Source organism: Pseudorasbora parva, chromosome 7, assembly GCF_024679245.1.
Source record: "Pseudorasbora parva isolate DD20220531a chromosome 7, ASM2467924v1, whole genome shotgun sequence".
Lineage (NCBI taxonomy): Eukaryota > Metazoa > Chordata > Actinopteri > Cypriniformes > Gobionidae > Pseudorasbora > Pseudorasbora parva.
The window spans coordinates 2,307,576-2,329,588 of record NC_090178.1 but is presented as its reverse complement, the minus strand read 5'-3'; the positions used below and the strand labels follow the sequence as shown (position 1 = coordinate 2,329,588).

Here is a 22,013-nt window from a genome sequence, read left to right as displayed (position 1 = left end):
AGAGCTGCAGTTTTGGAGATGCTCTGACCCAGTCGTCTAGCCGTCACAATCTGGCCCTTGTCAAACTGGCTCAAATCTTTATGCTTGCCCATTTCTCCTGCTTCACACACATCAACTCTGAGGACAGAATGTTCACTTGCTGCCTAATATATCCCACCCACTAACAGGAGCCGTGATGAAGAGATCATCAGTGTTATTCAGTTCACCGGTCATAATGTTATATGTATATGAACACAAAAACAATTGTGAGAAAGTTGCTAAATGTGTTGTCAAATCTGCATTTTTGCATCTCACCAGTTCCTATAAAATGACTTTCCTTCAAATGTTTTATTATTGAAGAATATAAAGTTATGTGCGTTCGAAGCAGCGATGTGAGGGCGAGTTAATGAACTGCTCCTGGCAGCTTTGTGCTTCATACAGTTCTCTTCAGTAGGAAGATATGCGTTGCACGGCTGATCTGGAGGAGCTGGAAACCCTCTGAGAGCGGCTCGTAGCTTTTGGAGATTAAGTGTGAAGGAGGGACAGAATATCCGCCGCTGAAGAGACACTGGCCGTAAGCCTTCAGTAAACAGACGAGTGCTGACTCCAGAAGCATCGCCCCAGAGTTTGCCGAACTGTCCGACCCAATCAAAGTCAAAATCCAAAGGATAAAGCACGAGCAGCAGCTTTGGACAAAGTTTAGCTGAACTACAGTGACCTGCATGACTGAAAGCCTTCATGTATAAGATAAAGGATGTATAATGCATAATAAATCACCGTAGGTTTGTGGAGACTGCTTCAAGCGCATGATGATGATGATGATGATGATGAAGCTAAGAAGGTTAAAAACTGAAAAAGCTGTGTTCTCGTCTCTCCGAAGACTGTTGAATGTTAAATCCGCAGCAATAAAATTGATTCATGCAACCTTACTTATTAAAGCAACAAGACTGTTCAGTTAACAGGTCCGGTAACTCTATTTCACATACTAAGTGTTTGTGCGTACTTTCACATACTTCATACAAAACATGCATTAAAGCTGCCATTTTGAGCAATTACAAAGCCAAAATATAAAAATTCTGTAATTATTATCCCTGTCTATTCATACAAATCAAGTTTTATTTTATATATATATATATATATATATATATATATATATATATATATATATATATATATATATATATATATATATATATATATATATATATATATATATATATATATATATATATATATATATATATATATATATATATATACAGTCTTGTTCAAAATAATAGCAGTACAATGTGACTAACCAGAATAATCAAGGTTTTTAGTATATTTTTTATTGCTACGTGGCAAACAAGTTACCAGTAGGTTCAGTAGATTCTCAGAAAACAAATGAGACCCAGCATTCATGATATGCACGCTCTTAAGGCTGTGCAATTGGGCAATTAGTTGAAAGGGGTGTGTTCAAAAAAATAGCAGTGTCTACCTTTGACTGTACAAACTCAAAACTATTTTGTACAAACATTTTTTTTTCTGGGATTTAGCAATCCTGTGAATCACTAAACTAATATTTAGTTGTATGACCACAGTTTTTTAAAACTGCTTGACATCTGTGTGGCATGGAGTCAACCAACTTGTGGCACCTCTCAGCTGTTATTCCACTCCATGATTCTTTAACAACATTCCACAATTCATTCACATTTCTTGGTTTTGCTTCAGAAACAGCATTTTTGATATCACCCCACAAGTTCTCAATTGGATTAAGGTCTGGAGATTGGGCTGGCCACTCCATAACATTAATTTTGTTGGTTTGGAACCAAGACTTTGCCCGTTTACTAGTGTGTTTTGGGTCATTGTCTTGTTGAAACAACCGTTTCAAGGGCATGTCCTCTTCAGCATAGGGCAACATGACCTCTTCAAGTATTTTAACATATGCAAACTGATCCATGATCCCTGGTATGCGATAAATAGGCCCAACACCATAGTAGGAGAAACATGCCCATATCATGATGCTTGCACCTCCATGCTTCACTGTCTTCACTGTGTACTGTGGCTTGAATTCAGAGTTTGGGGGTCGTCTCACAAACTGCCTGTGGCCCTTGGACCCAAAAAGAACAATTTTACTCTCATCAGTCCACAAAATGTTCCTCCATTTCTCTTTAGGCCAGTTGATGTGTTCTTGGCAAATTGTAACCTCTTCTGCACATGCCTTTTTTTTAACAGAGGGACTTTGCGGGGGATTCTTGAAAATAGATTAGCTTCACACAGACGTCTTCTAACTGTCACAGTACTTACAGGTAACTCCAGACTGTCTTTGATCATCCTGGAGGTGATCATTGGCTGAGCCTTTGCCATTCTGGTTATTCTTCTATCCATTTTGATGGTTGTCTTCCGTTTTCTTCCACGTCTCTCTGGTTTTGCTCTCCATTTTAAGGCATTGGAGATCATTTTAGCTGAACAGCCTATCATTTTTTGCACCTCTTTATAGGTTTTCCCCTCTCTAATCAACTTTTTAATCAAAGTACGCTGTTCTTCTGAACAATGTCTTGAACGACCCATTTTCCTCAGCTTTCAAATGCATGTTCAACAAGTGTTGGCTTCATCCTTAAATAGGGGCCACCTGATTCACACCTGTTTCTTCACAAAATTGATGACCTCAGTGATTGAATGCCACACTGCTATTTTTTTGAACACACCCCTTTCAACTAATTCAACTAATTGCCCAATTGCACAGCCTTAAGAGCGTGCATATCATGAATGCTGGGTCTCATTTGTTTTCTGAGAATCTACTGAACCTACTGCTAACTTGTTTGCCACGTAGCAATAAAAAAATATACGAAAAACCTTGATTATTCTGGTTAGTCACATTGTACTGCTATTATTTTGAACAAGACTGTATGTATATATATATATATATATATATATATATATATATATATATATATATATATATATATATATATATTAATTTTTTTTCTACAGAAATTCTGTGTTCATCAAATTAAGGAATAAAACATACATTTTATTTAATTTTATCTTTTAATCGTATGAAATAAATAAAAAATTGTCAAACAAAGTGCTGCAAAACATGGATTGTTTTTAAATTATTACTTGAAAATTAACTTTTTAATAATTTATTATTATTATAAGTGTTAGTATTATTATCACAATGAGAAATAGCTAAATTCTTCATTACAACAGTAATATATTTATTACGTTTTTTCAAATTAAACGGTAAACTGTTGATGAAGCGGCTTTGGAGATGAAGTTCATGCATTCATGTCGTCATATTGAGGCTGAAAACACGGTGAGTTTCACACGTGCTTCTCTGTGTGTGTGTGTGTGTGTTAAATCTATTCATTCACACACACAGAACATGCAGGATTCACATTTAAATACTCATTTTGCTGTTTAATAGTCACACACACTAGTCTATATCGTGATTTGACCTGCTTTTTATTTATTCATCAGAAATGTAAAACATTCGGGAAATTCTGCGGTTTACAGTAAATTCCGTCATTATGAATGGATTCCGTGATTCTATCCGTGTTTTTCTCATCGCCTGTAGGGTCCTACATTCAGAGCAACCATAAATTGTTTGATTGGTCCAAAATATCAACAAGTCCCGGCTCAGCCAATGGTGTGAGTTTGGGGCGGGGCTTTAAAAGCGCTGAAGCGCAGCAGCCACTGGCAGGTGTGTGCGCTCGACAGGACATGTTTGTGTGTGTTCTGCAGTTGCTCAGCATGTGTTGCACGTAGAAAGGCCCATCGCTCAAGCCAGTCCCTGAGGCTGCTCAGTGTGGATGACAGACACGCTGCGTCACCGCTGCTCATCTGCACGGCTGACCCGAGGTAAACCACAGCGCTGCCAAGTAGAAAGCATTTCATCCAAAACATCACCTTTATTCTCAGCCAAGGTGCTTTGAAAAGACTTCCAAATCTTTTTCCAACTAACTGCAGCTACCCTTTTACCCTCCAGCAAACACTTACCATCATGATGTTTACTGATGTGAGAGAATATCGACTAAAGTTTTGGCCTGAAAATAAAGTGGACAGCTCTGTAAACACACCTGAAAAGTGCAGAACACGTGCACACACACACTGCCATCCACACAAATGTTTCTTGTTTCTTGTTACTAACATGATTTAAATATAACTGTATAAATAATTTATATTGTGATTTTCTTTAATCCAAAACTTAGGATTATTTTATATAGAGTTATAGTCAGAATTTCTATTTTTTAAGTCTAAAAATTTTTAAATCCTAGAACTGGCTTATTTTTTTTTCAAAAACACGATTTGATGCAAATTATCAAATATTGGCCTACTGAAAATGTTTATATTTATTCATTCTGCGGCTCTAGAGTAATCTTGCTATCCAAAACTTATCAGAATTTGACATCATGACAACAAAACTGGAAGGTTTTTAAAATATGTACTTTATATTTTAATCTGAACATAAATTACAGTAGCCACGCCCCAAACTCTCCATCTGCTACAGTAGCCACACCCCAAACTCTCCATCTGCTACAGTAGCCACACCCCAAACTCTCCATCTGCTACAGTAGCCACTCCTCAAACTCTCCATCTGCTACAGTAGCCACACCCCAAACTCTCCACCTGCTACAGTAGCCACTCCCCAAACTCTCCATCTGCTACAGTAGCCACGCCCCAAACTCTCCATCTGCTACAGTAGCCACGCCCCAAACTCTCCACCTGCTACAGTAGCCACTCCTCAAACTCTCCATCTGCTACAGTAGCCACACCCCAAACTCTCCCTCTGCTACAGTAGCCACTCCCCAAACTCTCCACCTGCTACAGTAGCCACACCCAAAACTCTCCATCTGCTACAGTAGCCACACCCCAAACTCTCCACCTGCTACAGTAGCCACACCCCAAACTCTCCATCTGCTACAGTAGCCACACCCCAAACTCTCCATCTGCTACAGTAGCCACTCCCCAAACTCTCCCCCTGCTACAGTAGCCACACCCCAAACTCTCCATCTGCTACAGTGGCCACTCCCCAAACTCTCCCCCTGCTACAGTGGCCACACCCCAAACTCTCCATCTGCTACAGTAGCCACTCCCCAAACTCTCCCCCTGCTACAGTAGCCACACCCCAAACTCTCCATCTGCTACAGTAGCCACACCCCAAACTCTCCATCTGCTACAGTAGCCACTCCTCAAACTCTCCATCTGCTACAGTAGCCACGCCCCAAACTCTCCACCTGCTACAGTAGCCACGCCCCAAACTCTCCACCTGCTACAGTAGCCACTCCCCAAACTCTCCATCTGCTACAGTAGCCACACCCCAAACTCTCCACCTGCTACAGTAGCCACGCCCCAAACTCTCCACCTGCTACAGTAGCCACGCCCCAAACTCTCCATCTGCTACAGTAGCCACACCCCAAACTCTCCATCTGCTACAGTAGCCACTCCCCAATCTCTCCATCTGCTACAGTAGCCACTCCCCAAACTCTCCACCTGCTACAGTAGCCACGCCCCAAACTCTCCACCTGCTACAGTAGCCACTCCCCAAACTCTCCACCTGCTACAGTAGCCACACCCAAAACTCTCCATCTGCTACAGTAGCCACACCCCAAACTCTCCACCTGCTACAGTAGCCACTCCCCAAACTCTCCACCTGCTACAGTAGCCACTCCCCAAACTCTCCATCTGCTACAGTAGCCACTCCCCAAACTCTCCACCTGCTACAGTAGCCACACCCCAAACTCTCCATCTGCTACAGTGGCCACTCCCCAAACTCTCCCCCTGCTACAGTGGCCACACCCCAAACTCTCCATCTGCTACAGTAGCCACTCCCCAAACTCTCCCCCTGCTACAGTAGCCACACCCCAAACTCTCCATCTGCTACAGTAGCCACACCCCAAACTCTCCATCTGCTACAGTAGCCACACCCCAAACTCTCCATCTGCTACAGTAGCCACACCCCAAACTCTCCATCTGCTACAGTAGCCACTCCCCAATCTCTCCATCTGCTACAGTAGCCACTCCCCAAACTCTCCATCTGCTACAGTAGCCACACCCTAAACTCTCCACCTGCTACAGTAGCCACTCCCCAAACTCTCCATCTGCTACAGTAGCCACACCCCAAACTCTCCATCTGCTACAGTAGCCACACCCCAAACTCTCCACCTGCTACAGTAGCCACTCCCCAAACTCTCCACCTGCTACAGTAGCCACTCCCCAAACTCTCCATCTGCTACAGTAGCCACTCCCCAAACTCTCCACCTGCTACAGTAGCCACGCCCCAAACTCTCCACCTGCTACAGTAGCCACTCTCGCTATTGGTTAAACTGGAAAGAGATTGTCAGATCTGAGCAGACACTCTCAAGTGACTGATACTCTGCAGTGTGTGTGTAAGAATGCTAATCTCACAGAGGTCACTGGACTCTGACGGCCTTCACTGTCTGCGGATGGTGAAACGCAGAGCAATGAAGGAGAAACAGAGAGAGAGATGATCCCTCGGGCAGAAAAGCCTTTCGGCAGACTCCTGGCCTGAGGGTCCGTCCAGCCACGAATCACTCACAGTCCATCCACGCCCGGCCAGAGAAATGGCTTTCTAATGACTGCATTACGCTCTATTAGGACGTTGATGTTTCTCTGCAGGATCTCAGCGAGCAATTTGCTCTCGGTGTGTTTGTTCTCAGAATTTTAATGTCCCCCATTTCCACGTACACTACGCAGTGCAGAGTACTTTAGCAAACAAGACGGTATCGAGTGTGGAAAAACAGGTCTGGATATTCATGCTCACAAACGTCAAGAGCTAATGCTGTAATGAGGATGGTGAAAACACAAAACACAACAACTGTCAATAGTGTTTTAGCACTAATGAGAACGCCGGAGGAAGGAAAGCTTCCTCTCAGTGATTTGTAAACGGTTTTGAGCATGTGGGCTGTCAAAGAAAATCTGATATCGGATAAAAAATCTAGGAGAATGAATGCCACAAATGACGCATAACACAAAGCCCAGATGGAATCAATGCAGAAACAGTGGAATGGTTCCAGTCATTAAAGCGACCTGTGAAATACACAAAGGTGATAAAATGAAACACTGCCGTTATCTAATAGAGGAGAACGGCTGCTTACAGTTTTACATATTTCACAATGCATGTCAAAACAGCTAAATAACACCTAATAAACTGCTAAATGTCCTATGAAAGGGTTTGAGAGATGAAAATAGGAGAGAGACATTTTTTTTTTTGAATATGAAATGTACAATTTGTTCCATTGACAGCTCTAGGTTTTATCAGTAAAAAAACAAAGGGATCTCTTTAGGATATGGAATGAATGAAAATTAGTTGCAGTAGTAAAACAATTGGAAAAAATAAAATATTATAACATATATTATAAAATAGCTTTCATTTATGGACATTTAAAAACATAAATGCTAAACATAAACAAATAAAGAAACAAATAAATAAATATCAATATTTGTGGTTGTAATAAAATTGTTAATTAAAATTATTATTACATATTTTGTAAAATAGCTTTCATTATTGGACATTTAAAAATGGTAAATGGTAGGGCTGGGCGATATGACGAAATATATCGTCTGGACGATAGAAAATGTCTATCGTTTTATATTAGGCTCTATCGCTTACGCCACGATAAGGCGTTTACAGCAGAATTTTACGTCAAGATGCACCTCACGCCACGGCATGCCCATGCACGGTGCAATACATAAACAAACATGGAGGAAGACGGTAGTATACGCGGTTCAGACCAGGGTAATAATTATGCCAGAGTGGTGCATAAGCGCGCAAAACAAACTTCAGACACAGACGCTGCAACGGGCTTTTACGCGTGGCACACCATATAGCCATATATTGAAATATTTTAATGGCAGGTGTAGGGATGGCGAAAACTAAACATTTTCTTGACCGACCACCGAGCCTCATTAGCCGGTTGAAACCGGTTAACCGATTAGTTTAAAATATGCTACTCTATTTGAAATAACAGCCGCGAGCCGTGCTCCCTCTCTCTCTGTGTCTCTCTGTCTCTCTCTCACACACACACACACACACACACACACACACACACACACACACACACACACACACACACACACACACACACACACACACACACACACACACACACACACACACACACACACACACACACACACACACACACACACACACACACACACACACACACACACACACACACACACACACACACACACACACGTCTCCCTTCCACTCACGTCACTTTTTTAAATCCCCCACAGCGCGAAACACGAGTCCCGCAAATGCGCCGCCGTGGAGCTTGTTTGTAATCTGAGGACAATGGCTCCTTAGTTTCGAAATGGTTTGGGTACAAGCAAGGTGATCGCGTTGAAAATAAAGGCATTTGTCTAGCGTTATGAGCTCATTTGAAACATTGCCGCGGCTCATTTAAGAAAATGACAGCTCCGAAGAGACGCCACTTTAGTTCGAGGTAGTGCTAATAATAAAGAAAGACGATCAACATCAACGATCATGTGTTACCACTGAAATGTAGATGTAAAATATTTCCAAATGTAAGTCCATTTTAAGCGAAATGCACGCTTCATATTGTCGTCTGCCCTGGCTCTAACCTCGAGTGTTTAGCCTGTTTACTTTTTGCAAACCTTGTGAGCGCGCAAACCCAAGCGCTGTGACCTCGCGTCAAATGTTTTTATTGGTTTAGTAAGTACAAACAGGCGAGTTATGAAAAATTGAGTGCGAGGGATATGTTCACTTCACATGAAAAGATTTTGGAATGAGATGGCTAACTGTAGTAGCGTTAAGTCCACTGTCTATAATAGCCTAATTTAGAGATCACTTTTTTTTTTTTTTACTGACAACTTTGATCGGTTAACGTTGATACGGTCAACCATCGGTCAAATGGTCATCGGTTAACATCCCTAGGCAGGTGTTAGCTTTACCAACTGTCTTGCTTGAATAAAAGGTTCTAAATAAAATAAAAATGTAGTCCATACTACCTTTATTTGTTTTTTTATATATATATCATTTCAAACTGCATTTTCACATTGCAATTTTGTATAGATTATTCATAAACTGAATTAACAGAAAAATTGCTATAACGTTATGTATATCGTTATCGGGATATCAAATGAGCTATATCGGGATATGAAATTTTGGCCATATCGCCCAGCCCTAGTAAATGGTAACAAATGGTAAACATAAATAAACAAACAAAAATATATATTAATATTGAAAGGGTACAGTGGTTCACTGGTGTTTTAAAGGACAACTCTGGTGAGAAATGAACCTAGGGGTAATTAACAGATGGTTACCAAGTAGATCGTTCTCTGGGATGCGTTTTCATGGAAATCGAATGTAAAGAGTTTTATCTTTAAAAACAGATTAGCTTATAACACTAGTCTATGGGGCACACAGTAGTGAAATTAAATGGCTAGTTAATACCACTAACAAGGCTAAAAATAGCCTCACACTAACACGGCAGCATAATGAGGGTCCCTACATGCATTGAGACCTTTGTAAGAGTACAAACAGTTTAATAAGAAGACAGTTTATAGACATAGTGCATTACGCGTTCACGGACAGGCGCCATCTTGGAAAACAGTCTCGACTCATCGAGCCACGAGAGCTCTGCTAAGTGATGAACTGTGACTTGGAATCTCATATGGTTCGTTGTTTCCGGAAGAAAACACTGAACACAACAGAGAAAATAAATAAATAAAACTAAAAATGTCCATGTTATTACATTTCACAAACTTAATTCCTATTGACCAGCTCACTTAGAACAGCGCTCGTAGATCGATTAGTCGAGACTGTTTTTCGAGATGGTGCCTGTCCGTGAACGCGTAAAGGCGGGCGTACACTGTGCGAATTCGGACACTCGGAAGGTCGTGAGATATTGCAGACGCTACGAGTCATTTAATTTGATTATCACATCAAATCAGCTGGTACACGGCACGACTGTTTGCACCGCGAGCCGGCCGCGATCACACGAGTTTTCATGTAACACAGACACCGGAGCTTTCAATGTTGCTGCTATAGTTTTAGATACAAAAAATAAAGAAAAAAGGTGTGAAAATGATTTGTTGAAAAGCAGAGAAAAGCCATTCCTTTTAACCGAAACAACCAGAGGGAGAGAGAAGAGTGCACGTGAGAGAGAGAAAGTGTGTGTGTGTGTGTGTGTGTGTGAACAGTATGTGGTAGCCACTGAGCTAATAAGAGTCATATAGATTGAGCGTATGTGAGGTGCTTGTGCATGATTTGGCAATAGGGGACAGCCATATGCTGGTAAAAATCGGGCCGACTCCCCGAACTTTTTAAACATGTTTAAAAAATGATCGTAAGGTCGGGAGGTGCTCTTAACGTGCTCGGCTCGTCTCGTATTTCCTCTCACACGGTGCGAGCCGCGACCATACGAGCATCCACGATGTCCACGCGATTTCTCCCGAGAAAAAAAAAAAACGTCTGCGAGTTCGTACGACAGCAAAAATCGCACCGTGTACCTTAAGGCACTATGTTTACAACGTATCTTCTTATTAAACTGTTTGAACACTTACAAAGTTCTCAATGCTTCGGTTTGCATGTAGGGACCCTCATTATGCTGCCGTGTTAGTGTGAGGCTATTTTGAGCCTTGTTAGTGGTATTAACTAGCCATTTAATTTTACCACCCTGTGTCTACTCTGTGCCCCATAGACTAGTGTTATAAGCTAATCTGTTTTTAGAGATAAAACTCTTTACATTCGATTTTCAAGAAAACGCATCCCAGAGAACGATCTACTCGCTAACCATCTGTTAATTACCCCTAGGTTCATTTCTCACCGGAGTTGTCCTTTAATATACATGTATATATATATATATATATATCAGTGCTGGGCAACGATTAAAATGTTTAATCGCGATAAATCTCAGTATGCGCAAAATTAAATTCTCAAATTCATTTAATCAAATTAAATTAAATTGGTGGTATACATATATTGATTCTGTAGTAATATTCTCATCAGTGTTCTGTCAGCTTTAGGCCGACTTAAATCTGCATATTTGTGATATTCACCCCAGGGGGTTATTTAATTTTATAAAGGCCATTTTTTTAAATCTTGTATCTAAATGTATGCATCATCTTTCATGTTAAATTCTCACATTTGATTAATTAATTCAGTTATAATAGTAAAGACACTATAGGCTGTTACCAATCAAATTAAATAATTTAAACTGCAAAAATACAGCTGCAATAAATGATGTTATAAGATTGATGTTCTCAATAAAACATGCAATCATACATTTAAACATAACCTCCAATAGGGGGCAGCAAGTGATCGTCTTCGTGAGCGAGTCATCGAGTCGTTTATTCAAATGATTCATTCAAAACACTGAATCATTCAGTAACAAAACACCGCGCTGAGTGCTGCTTTCCTCTGGAACTATTGTCGTCGGTGAAATCATCGGTGAAATGGAACAAAAAAAAGGTTGTTTGGATCTAAAATGTACGTAATATAATATTAATTAGGCTACTGTTTATTGAACTAGGCTACACCATTCATGCTACACAATTCACGATTGCAAAGTCGACTTGTGTTATTAACAATATCATAAATCATAAATATCAGCAGCTACAAAAAGCTCAGTTTGACCCCAGTATGTTTCTTCTGTGAGTTTATATCGCTGCTCAATTGATTTGATTTCTCCACGAATGTCTCTCAGAGACGGGCAGCGCGAGCCTCAACGCGACTAACGTACCAGAGGCAGAGATACACTCATCAATCGCAATTTACATTGAATATAATAAAAACAACCAAAAAATCTGAATCATTCTCGCGTTTTTGGTTATTTTTATATTTTATTTGTCCCAGAATGTCAGCCCTTGGCTTAGGCTACAGACAGCGCTACGTTCTCCTGACCAATGGTTTGTCTGTGTGTGTATTCTCCTGACCAATGGTTTGTCTGTGTGTGTATTCTCCTGACCAATGGTTTGTCTGTGTGTGTATTCTCCTGACCAATGGTTTGTCTGTGTGTGTATTCTCCTGACCAGTGGTTTGTCTGTGTGTGTATTCTCCTGACCAATGGTTTGTCTGTGTGTGTATTCTCCTGACCAATGGTTTGTCTGTGTGTGTATTCTCCTGACCAATGGTTTGTCTGTGTGTGTTCTCCTGACCAATGGTTTGTCTGTGTGTGTATTCTCCTGACCAATGGTTTGTCTGTGTGTGTATTCTCCTGACCAATGGTTTGTCTGTGTGTGTATTCTCCTGACCAATGGTTTGTCTGTGTGTGTATTCTCCTGACCAATGGTTTGTCTGTGTGTGTATTCAGAGGCAGTGAGCAACGGCCTTTCAATATAATAATAAATAACTGCGTTAATGCGCAATAAAATTATTGTCGGCGTTAATTAATAAATGCGTTAACGCAATAATAACGCGTTTACTTGCCCAGTCCTAATATATATATATATATATATCAATAATCAATTAATTAATATTTATCTTCCTATTTTATTAAAATTATTCTTTCTAGTTATGATTTTTCTAAAGAGAACCACTGACTGTTTCTTGTTTTCTAAAGTGTGTATTTGGTCTCTGAGGAGGGACTGAGGGTCTGGCCTAGAGATGTGTGATGTGTCTAAACAATTGATAGCAACAAGGTGTCGTGTGTGTGGATTTTGGAGGTATCACACACCCCTAACGTGACAGGAGTGCAGTAACAGTGTTTGCTCACTTAGCCCGGCTTCCAGATATGAAATTTGGATTTGTCTTTCATGTAATTTATTATATTTTATTGAGAGGGTTGTCAAATATTCATCTCTCTCTCTTTCTCTCTCTCTCTCTCTCTCTCTCTCTCTCTTTCATAAACAACGGCCCATTTACAACTCAAGGCATCTTGGCAACTTCAGAGCAACATCTGTGTGTTTGTGGCACTCAAAGCCTTGGCAAGCCACCAGAAGTTCTCAGTACTGTAACTGCACCAAACAAAGCCTGTACCTTGGCAGGAGGGTAAGATGGCGCTCCAGGTGGCGTTGCGGGTGCAGGTGCGGACCGTGGCGCTCCCGTTCTCCATCACGTACCCCGGCTGGCAGGAATAACTCACATTCTGGCCGATGGTGAAGTCCTCGCCGAACCTCAGGCCGTTGGCAGGGACGCCGGGATCCCCGCAGCTGATCACTATCAGAGCAGAAGAACAATCACACACAACATCATGAAACTGTTTATGGTTTCAAGACCATCTCTAGGGGAAATATAACTAAACACACGATTATTCTGGACGCTTCTGTTACAGTTCTGCCTGTCGGACTGACAGTATAATGGTCAAGCCTCAGGGTTAAGATGCTACAGATGAAGAATGGCTCAAACAGAAGCACATCTTCAGTTAAACAACATTTAGACCCTCAGAGCATTGATAAGCAGGATTACCAAAGACTATTGCAAAAACATAAAAAATACCGTATCGACCCCAAATGGAAAAATTAAATTTTATTGATTAAATTGAAGTAGTTTCTCGATCCACATATAAAGAGCAGAATATGCCATAGAAACCATATACTGTAACATTTTAAAAATATAAATAACATACAGATAAATTGTGCACAATAAGACCAGGAACGTATATCATATTTGATGAAGTTTACATCAAAATGATTTTCCTGCTTATTATGGTGAAGCTGCTCTGAAAATTGTATAAAGCGCTGTGGAAATGAAGCTGACATGACAGGATAAGGTGTTTAAAAAAGGCCTAAATGTACAGTAAATACAAAATAACCAGGTTTATATACACCGATCAGGCAAAACATTATGACCACTGACACTGATGATCTCTTCATCACGGCTCCTGTTAGTGGGTGGGATATATTAGGCAGCAAGTGAACATTTTGTCCTCAGAGTTGATGTGTGTGAAGCAGGAGAAATGGGCAAGCGTAAGGATTTGAGTGAGTTTGACAAGGGCCAGATTGTGACGGCTAGACGACTGGGTCAGAGCATCTCCAAAACTGCAGCTCTTGTGGGCTGTTCCCGGTCTGCAGTGGTCAGTATCTATCAAAAGTGCTCCAAGGAAGGACCAGTGGAGAACCGGCCACAGGGTCATGGGCGGCCAAGGCTCATTGATGCACGTGGGGAGCGAAGGCTGGCCCGTGTGGTCCGATCAAACAGACGAGCTACTGGAGCTCAAACTGCTCCAGAAGTTAATGCTGGTTCTGATAGAAAGCTGTCAGAATACACAGAGCAGCTCAGTTTGTTGCGTATGGACCAGTCAGGGTGACCTCTGACCCCTGCCAAAAGCACCAACAGTGGCACGTGAGCATCAGAACTGGACCACAGACCACAGAAGAAGGTGGCCTGGTCTAAGGAATCACGTGTTCTTTTACATCACGTGGATGGCCGTGTGTGTGTGTGTGGCTTACCTGAGGAACACATGGCCCCAGGATGCACTATGGGAAGAAGGCGAGCCGGCGGAGGCAGTGTGATGCTTTGGGCAATGTTCTGCTGGGAAACCTTGGGTCCTCCATCCATGTGGATGGTACTTTGACACGCTCCACCTACCTAAGCATTGCTGAGACCATGTTCAGCCTTTGATGGAAACGGTATTCTGGTGGCTGTGGCTCTTCCAGCAGGATAATGCTCCTGACACAAAGCGCACATGCTTCAGGAATGGTTTGAGGAGCACAACTATGGAATGAATTTTGTGCCATAATTAAACAAATAAATCCATCATTTTGCAAACAAACACGATCTGCTTTGCAAAGGAAAACACGACTTGCAAAGAAACAGAGCGATGTGCAAATGCAGTTCAGGCTGATTTTCTCACAAATGCAATTCTCTTCCAAAACAGCAGATTTCAGGCATGTAATAATTCACTAATTTTTTGGGGGGAGGGAATAAGCCTTTTGGGACTATTCACAAACAATATTTGCATTAATTTGTGTTAAATAAATTATTAGTCCCAAGATTCTTCGCCTTAGTGAATAAATACATCGAGCGGCTTCTATACATCTGTATACCTTGCTGGTCTGGTGGTAGAATTTATGTTAACCGTGTCAAAGGTTTCTGGTTCTAATCCGCTCTTATGTAGTTTTTTTTCTTTTCTTCTTCATTAAAATCAAAGATATTCAATGATTGTATATTATTGTATGATTGTATGGGGCGGCAGTGGCTCAGTGGTTCATGTAGATTGTCTACAAACCAGAAGGTTGGTGGTTCAATCCCCGGTTCCACCTGACCAAGTGTCGAAGTGTCCATGAGCAAGACACCCAACCCCAGCTGCTCCCGACGAGCTGGATGGCGCCTTACATGGCTGACATCACCGTCGGTGTATGAATGGGTGAATGTGAGGCAAAATGTAAAGCGCTTTGGATAAAAGCGCTATATAAATGCAGTCCATATTAAGAGCAGGGAATAGAGTGTCTCTCTCCGCAACGGCATTAAGTGATAGATTGGCTCGTCTGTGTGTGAAGGCTGTATGCACAAGCCAAAAGAGAACGCAAATGATTGGCCATCTCTTGACATTGACAAGCACAGTTAGACCTGAGGCAAAACAGACTAAAATGTTACTTTTAAACTTTTTTGTCATCCCAACAACAACATACAGAGCCTCTTGGGGGGAGTGGGGAGTGGGGGGGGGGACTTTTCTCTTCAATTTGGCCCTTTCTAATTATTGGGGGGGGGGGGGGGGGACTTTTCCCCTTCAATGTCTATGGTGGTTACGACCCTGCAGTGCAATACACCCACAATACTTTGAACAAAAATAGTTAAAATGGTATAGTTTTAACAGTGTTCATTAAAGTGCTAAATTTTATATTGCATCAGAGGTGAACTATAGTTGGCTGGGCTTGGTCCAATTCTCCCCCATACACAGGGAAATGGTGACAGCAGAAAAACAAATATTAATCATTCTGCTTATAATATATAGCCTACTCTGCTTAAAATATATTTTATTTTATCAGGATTTACCATATTTAATGTGACAGTAACATATACAAAACTAAATCTGTCTAAACTTTAATCCACAATACATATTGTTGCATTTTTTTATTGCAGTATATTGTGACACGATACACCCTTACACTATCATCAAATGTACAAATTACATAAAAGTAAATACTTTTTATATCCCGTTACACTACAGTGGATAAATGATATGGAGGATGGATGTATGCATTTTAATGAGAAAAAACTAGCCCTAGCTAAAATGTTTTCAGCCATAATGTCACTACTGGTTTTGCACTTGTTGGTCACAATAATATCTATATATTTTTATGTTTTTTTTTGTTTTTTTAAATAGGGTTGACAAAGTGAAAATCTCAAAATGATTAATAATAGATAGGCTACAGTAAGACAGAAATACTGCATCCGGTTCCTCGCTCATTTTCGCCTGAAAACGTGTTTGAAAATCGTAAATTGACCCAAAGCGCCATCTGCTGTTCTGGTAGAGGAAGTTGCTCAACTATATTTGTGAGAAAATCTGCCTGAACTGCATTTGTGAGAAAATCAGCGCGAACTGCATTTGTGAGAAAATTAAGCTGAGAGATAGTAACAAACATGTATGCATTTATGTGGACTAGCTGTGGTTTTTGTTCAAAGGTTACATGCAATTTGTAGGATGGTTTGTATTTATTTGTGAAATATGCATGCTCACTCATTTATTTGCAAAACACAATACATATATTTGTTACTCCTCTGCGTTTTTGCTCAAACTGTTCTTTGTATTTGCACATCGCTTTCTGTTTGTTTGCGAGTTGAGTTTTCCTTTGCAAAGCAGATTGTGTTTATTTTCAAAATTGTGGATTTGTTTGTTTAATTATGGCACAAAAATCACTCCATACACAACAACCAGTTTGAGGCGTCGACTCGGCCTCCAGATTCCCCAGATCTCAATCCAATCGAGCATCTGTGGGATGAGCTGAACAAACAAGTCCGATCCATGGAGGACACACCTCACTACTTACAGGACTTAAAGGATCTGCTGCTAGCATCTTGGTGCCAGATACAACAGCGCACCTTCAGGGGTCTACTGGAGTCCATGCCTCGACGGGTCAGCAAAAGGGGACCAACACAATATTAGGAAGGTGGTTATAATGTAATGGCCTGATCGGTGTAAATTTCTTCCAATCTCATGCATTTTAACAGATACAAATATCAGTGTTTTTTTATTTAAGTATCACTGAAGTAGTTTTCATATTATTTTTATATATATTTTACACTATTTTAGTTTTTAATATTAAAAATGTTATATACATTTTCCTTTTAGATTTTCTGTTTTTAGTTTAGTTTTCATTTATAGTTAAAGTTATAGTATTGTTGTTGTATGTTTACCTCATTTTTAATAGTTTAAAATTATGTCTATATAGTTTTTTTATTAAATTGTATTTTTAGCTGTAGTTATTAGTACTTCAAGTAAACTTAATATAAAAATGGTAAATGTTGCTTTGGCAACTAGTTAAAATGTAATGTTTAAGTTTAAGATTAAGTTTAAGTTAAGTTTTTTATTACAGGTAACTTTCTTTAAAGAAATTAAATTTTTATTATGGTTTTAGTTTCACAGTTAAACTTTGAGCTCTTTCCATTTCATTAATGTCAATGATTAAATGACATTTTAAAATGATAAATTCTCAAAATACATGTTAACGCCGAGCATTAGGGGCGGGACTTCCAGCTTGACCAATCAATGTCAGGCGGGGGGCGTGTCTGAAAACATTCATCATTTGTGCCATTTCTAAAACGACGTCGCCTTTAACATCCACAGTTTATCTTGTCAGATGAAGAAAGAGCATCATACCCGAGCGCTGAGTAATTCAGCTCACTCCCTCGCTCATTATTTCCCCATACCCGACATTAATCTGGCATTACACGTCAGTGAGAGATTGATTCTGCCTGTCATCTCATCCTGCTATTACTTAGACGTCTGCGGTAATAAATCTTGCTGCTTTAATGAGATTCCTCATGAGGTGAACAGGGTCTGAGCAGCAACATCAGTCCGTTTGGCTAATTACAAATGGGCGTCTTGTTATGACGTTAAGTCTTTGCCAACATTTACCAAGAAACACAGGTGGGGAGAACAGAACAGATGAAGCAAGACTTTAAAGGGTTAGTTCACCCAACAATGAAGTTTATGTCATTAACTCCTCCCCCTAATGTCGCTCCACACCCGTAAGACCTCCGTTCATCTTCACACACAGTTTAAGATATTTTATATTTAGTCCGAGAGCTTATGCAAGTGTATGCACACTATACTGTCCATGCCCAGAAAGGGAATATCATGATTCGGATCGCCAATTACTCGTGATTTCAGCAGTTTGACACGCGATCCGAATCATGAATCAATTCACTGATTCATAACCGTTTGAATCTTTATTTGAGGATTGAACACAAACGCGGAAGAGAAGCCAATGCTGAATAAAGTCGTAGTTTTTGTTATTTTTGGACCCAAATGTATTTTGGATGCTTCAAGAGACTCTAATTAACCCACTGATGTCTCATATGGACTACTGTGATGATGTTTTTATTCCCTTTCTGGACATGGACAGTATAGTGTGCATACACTTGCATACGCTCTCGGACTAAATATATATATGTGTGCAGATGACCGGAGGTCTTACGGGTGTGTGAACGACATTGGGGGGGGAGGTAATGACATAAGTCTCATTTTCAGGTGAACTAACCCTTTAAGTGCAACCATAATGATATTTTTCACAGCCGCTGACAGACACTAATTCAATCTGTGTAGAACGGACACTTCGGAGCGGATACACCAAACTGGCTATTAGACCACACTGTAAAGTTCATCACTTAAAGGAGCGGGTCACTTTAACTCATCCTCATGTTTCAATCCTGCATGAGTGACTCAGGAATATCAGGGATTTTCTTTCTTTCTTTCTTTCTTTCTTTCTTTCGTTCTTTCTTTTGTTCTTTCTTTCTTTCGTTCTTTCTTTCGTTCTTTCTTTTGTTCTTTCTTTCTTTCGTTCTTTCTTTCGTTCTTTCGTTCTTTCTTTCGTTCTTTCGTTCGTTCTTTCTTTCTTTCTTTCTTTCTTTCTTTCTTTCTTTCTTTCTTTCTTTCTTTCTTTCTTTCTTTCTTATTGTTTAAAGTGACCCATGCACTAAATTCCAAGTCATGCAACAGCTTTGCATGATGAACAAACCAAAATTAAGCTATTTCATTCTGTCTTTCTTTTGTTTTTAAGCCTTTAACAGTTTGAGTACGTACGGGTGCAGTTGGGCTCGGCGCCAGACCACGTCCCATTGGCCAGGCATTGCCGGGAAGGCGATCCGGAGAGCCGGTATCCATCCGCGCACGAGTAGATGATGGAGTGAGAGAAGCTAGTGCCATGAACACGTGAGATCTGCCCGTTCGCCGGAGTCCCAGGATTTCCACACTGAACAGCTATTGGATGAAAAACATTCGCATTAGAAGAGAATCACACGTGCAGATGAACTGAGCACAGTACCTTAAAAAAAAGAATATGCATGTGATTAAAAGGGACCAACACTCACACACACACACACACACACACACACACACACACACACACACACACACACACACACACACACACACACTGGTCTATGTGGTTTACAGGGACTCTCCATAGGCGTAATGGTTTTTATACCGTACAAACCGTATTTTCTATCCCCTTACACTGCCCCTAAACCTACCCATCACACACACACACACACACACACACACACACACACACACACACACACACACACACACACACACACACACACACTGGTCTATGTGGTTTACAGGGACTCTCCATAGGCTTAATGGTTTTTATACCGTACAAACCGTATTTTCTATCCCCTTACACTGCCCCTAAACCTACCCATCACACACACACACACACACACACACACACACACACACACACACACACACACACACACTGCCCCTGCCCCTAAACCTACCCATCACACACACACACACACACAGCCCCTAAACCTACCCATCACAGGAAACATTCTGCATTTTTACTTTCTCAAAAAAACATCATTTAGTATGTTTTTAAGGCCATTTGAATTATGAGGACATTTGATATGTCCTCATAAACCACATTTATAGTGTAATACCAGTGTAATACCCATGTAGTTATACAAATTTGTGTCCTCATAAACCACATAAACAGGCTCACACACACACACACACACACACACACACACACACACACACACACACACACACACACACACACACACACACACACACACACACAGTTTCTGCAGTCTCGAGTTAATCTTGAGTATCTATAGAGTACTGTTGATCCTTCATATCTCACAAGAGTCTTTAGTTTATCATATTTATAAAAGACAGATACACTGAACCGATTCTTTCTGAAAACAGCCGAGTCTGTGGAGGCGTGCAGTGGGCGGAGCTAAAGAGAGAACACACACACACACTATACGTTGGTGTTGTCCACATTATATGCACTTGCGCACCGATTGCCAACAAAACACACACATTTTGATGCAGTTTCACTCACAGCCTGCTGTGTACACTTGCAGAACTCCGGAAACACAAACTACATCCACTGTTCCCTTAAAGGGGCGGTGAAATGCTGTCTCATGCATACTGAGCTCTTTACACTGTTAAAGACTTGGATTCCCATCCTAAACATAGACAAAGTTTCAAAAACTAATGTTGGACGTTTGATGGAGTATTTCTGTGTTAAAAATACTCCTTCCGGTTTCTCACAAGTTTCGGAGAGTTTTTTTCGAGTATGGGTCGGCTTGACGTTAATAGAGCGGAAGGTCCTTGTATGGGCCGTACGGGCTCTTCTCCCGGGAGGGTGCGCTAGAGCGAGAGAGGAAATGCACGCCCATAAACGCTCTCAGGTGCAGATCCAGTCGTCCGTGAACACTTCTGTCGGTTATAGTCCGCGCCGCTCCACTTCATTCCTCCACTTTGACATCAAGCGACTTCAACGCTTCAGCACAGCATTCCGGGAAGGCAGCGCCGCATTTGAACCGATTTGAACGCAGAAATGCTTCAGTCGCATCGCAAAGTGGATCTCCACACTCCAAGAAGTGTGTTTTTGACGGAGCGGTCCCAGCGATAAAGGTTCGGTCCTGCTTTGGAAGCAGCCGGTGAGTAAATCTGCTTCAAATGTCTGTGCTGTGCTTATCGTCGCGTGAGTAAACATCAGTAAACGACACGATCGCGTGCTTCGTCATTCAAATGCGCTAACGGACTCCATTGTTGTTCTCTGTATAACGTTACACTAGTCTGACGTGCAAAACCGTTTTGCTTGCTACTAAGGTTTGGTCGCATACAATAGTCCATAAACCGAACCCATGTCCTCATAAACTGCGAGTAAAGACAAATGTTGACAGGCCAATAAATACAGTCCATACCACAGAGACGGACGTCCTGCTGCTGCTGCTTCTCCTGTTCAGTTTATTTCAGCCTCCGGATCTGATTCTGGATCATTATCTGTATTAGCTGAGATAGATGGGTTTCTCCACGCTTGAGGACGTCACCGCTTTGCGCGCTCGTCATTCTTTAGCTCCGCCCACACGATACGCCTCCAGGCGCTCGGTTTTTTCCGGAAAGACTCGGTAAAGCCTATATTTCTTTTATAAATATAATAAAACTAAAGACTTTTCGGAGATATGAAGGATGCAATACTACTCTATAGGTACTCAAGATTGACATGAGACTGACTGAAACTGAGTGTTTTACCGCCCCTTTAAAGCTGTGTTATTTGGGAAGTGGAACAAGGGGATCTTTCCCTCACACACACACACACACACACACTTCTTTAGAGACATTGTTGATCTCGCGTCTAAAAACACAACGCCAGTGCCGCCGACGGCTCCCGTAACCCGCACCAAGCTTGATGATGTGTGTGTGTATGTGTGTGTGTGTGTGCGCTCATCCGGGAGAAGTTCCTATACAAAAAAAAGTTCCAAAACTTGAAGTGTAAATCCTGAAGGAGTGTATTTGGCATGGAAAAACTCCATCATATGTCTAACTCGTGCTTTGAAATGTCCATGTTCATCATGAGAATCAACTCTTACTCTAAACACTTTAACAGTGTAAATAAATCAGAATGATTGGTTGGCCGGAGCAGTGTGTTGT

At 41.1% G+C, this 22,013-nt stretch overlaps 1 protein-coding gene across 2 annotated transcripts in view; it reads right to left on the bottom strand.

Moving 5' to 3' along the window:
* The window catches only part of csmd3a (CUB and Sushi multiple domains 3a), a 579,356-nt gene that overhangs the window by 51,653 nt on the left and 505,690 nt on the right, over positions 1-22,013 (bottom strand). For both annotated transcript variants that reach the window (XM_067447773.1, XM_067447774.1), the window contains exons 58-59: positions 19,140-19,316; positions 12,932-13,111 (exon numbers count right to left, since the gene is read on the bottom strand). In XM_067447773.1, the coding sequence (XP_067303874.1) occupies positions 12,932-13,111; positions 19,140-19,316 (357 nt within the window). The remainder of the gene's footprint in view (positions 1-12,931; positions 13,112-19,139; positions 19,317-22,013) is intronic.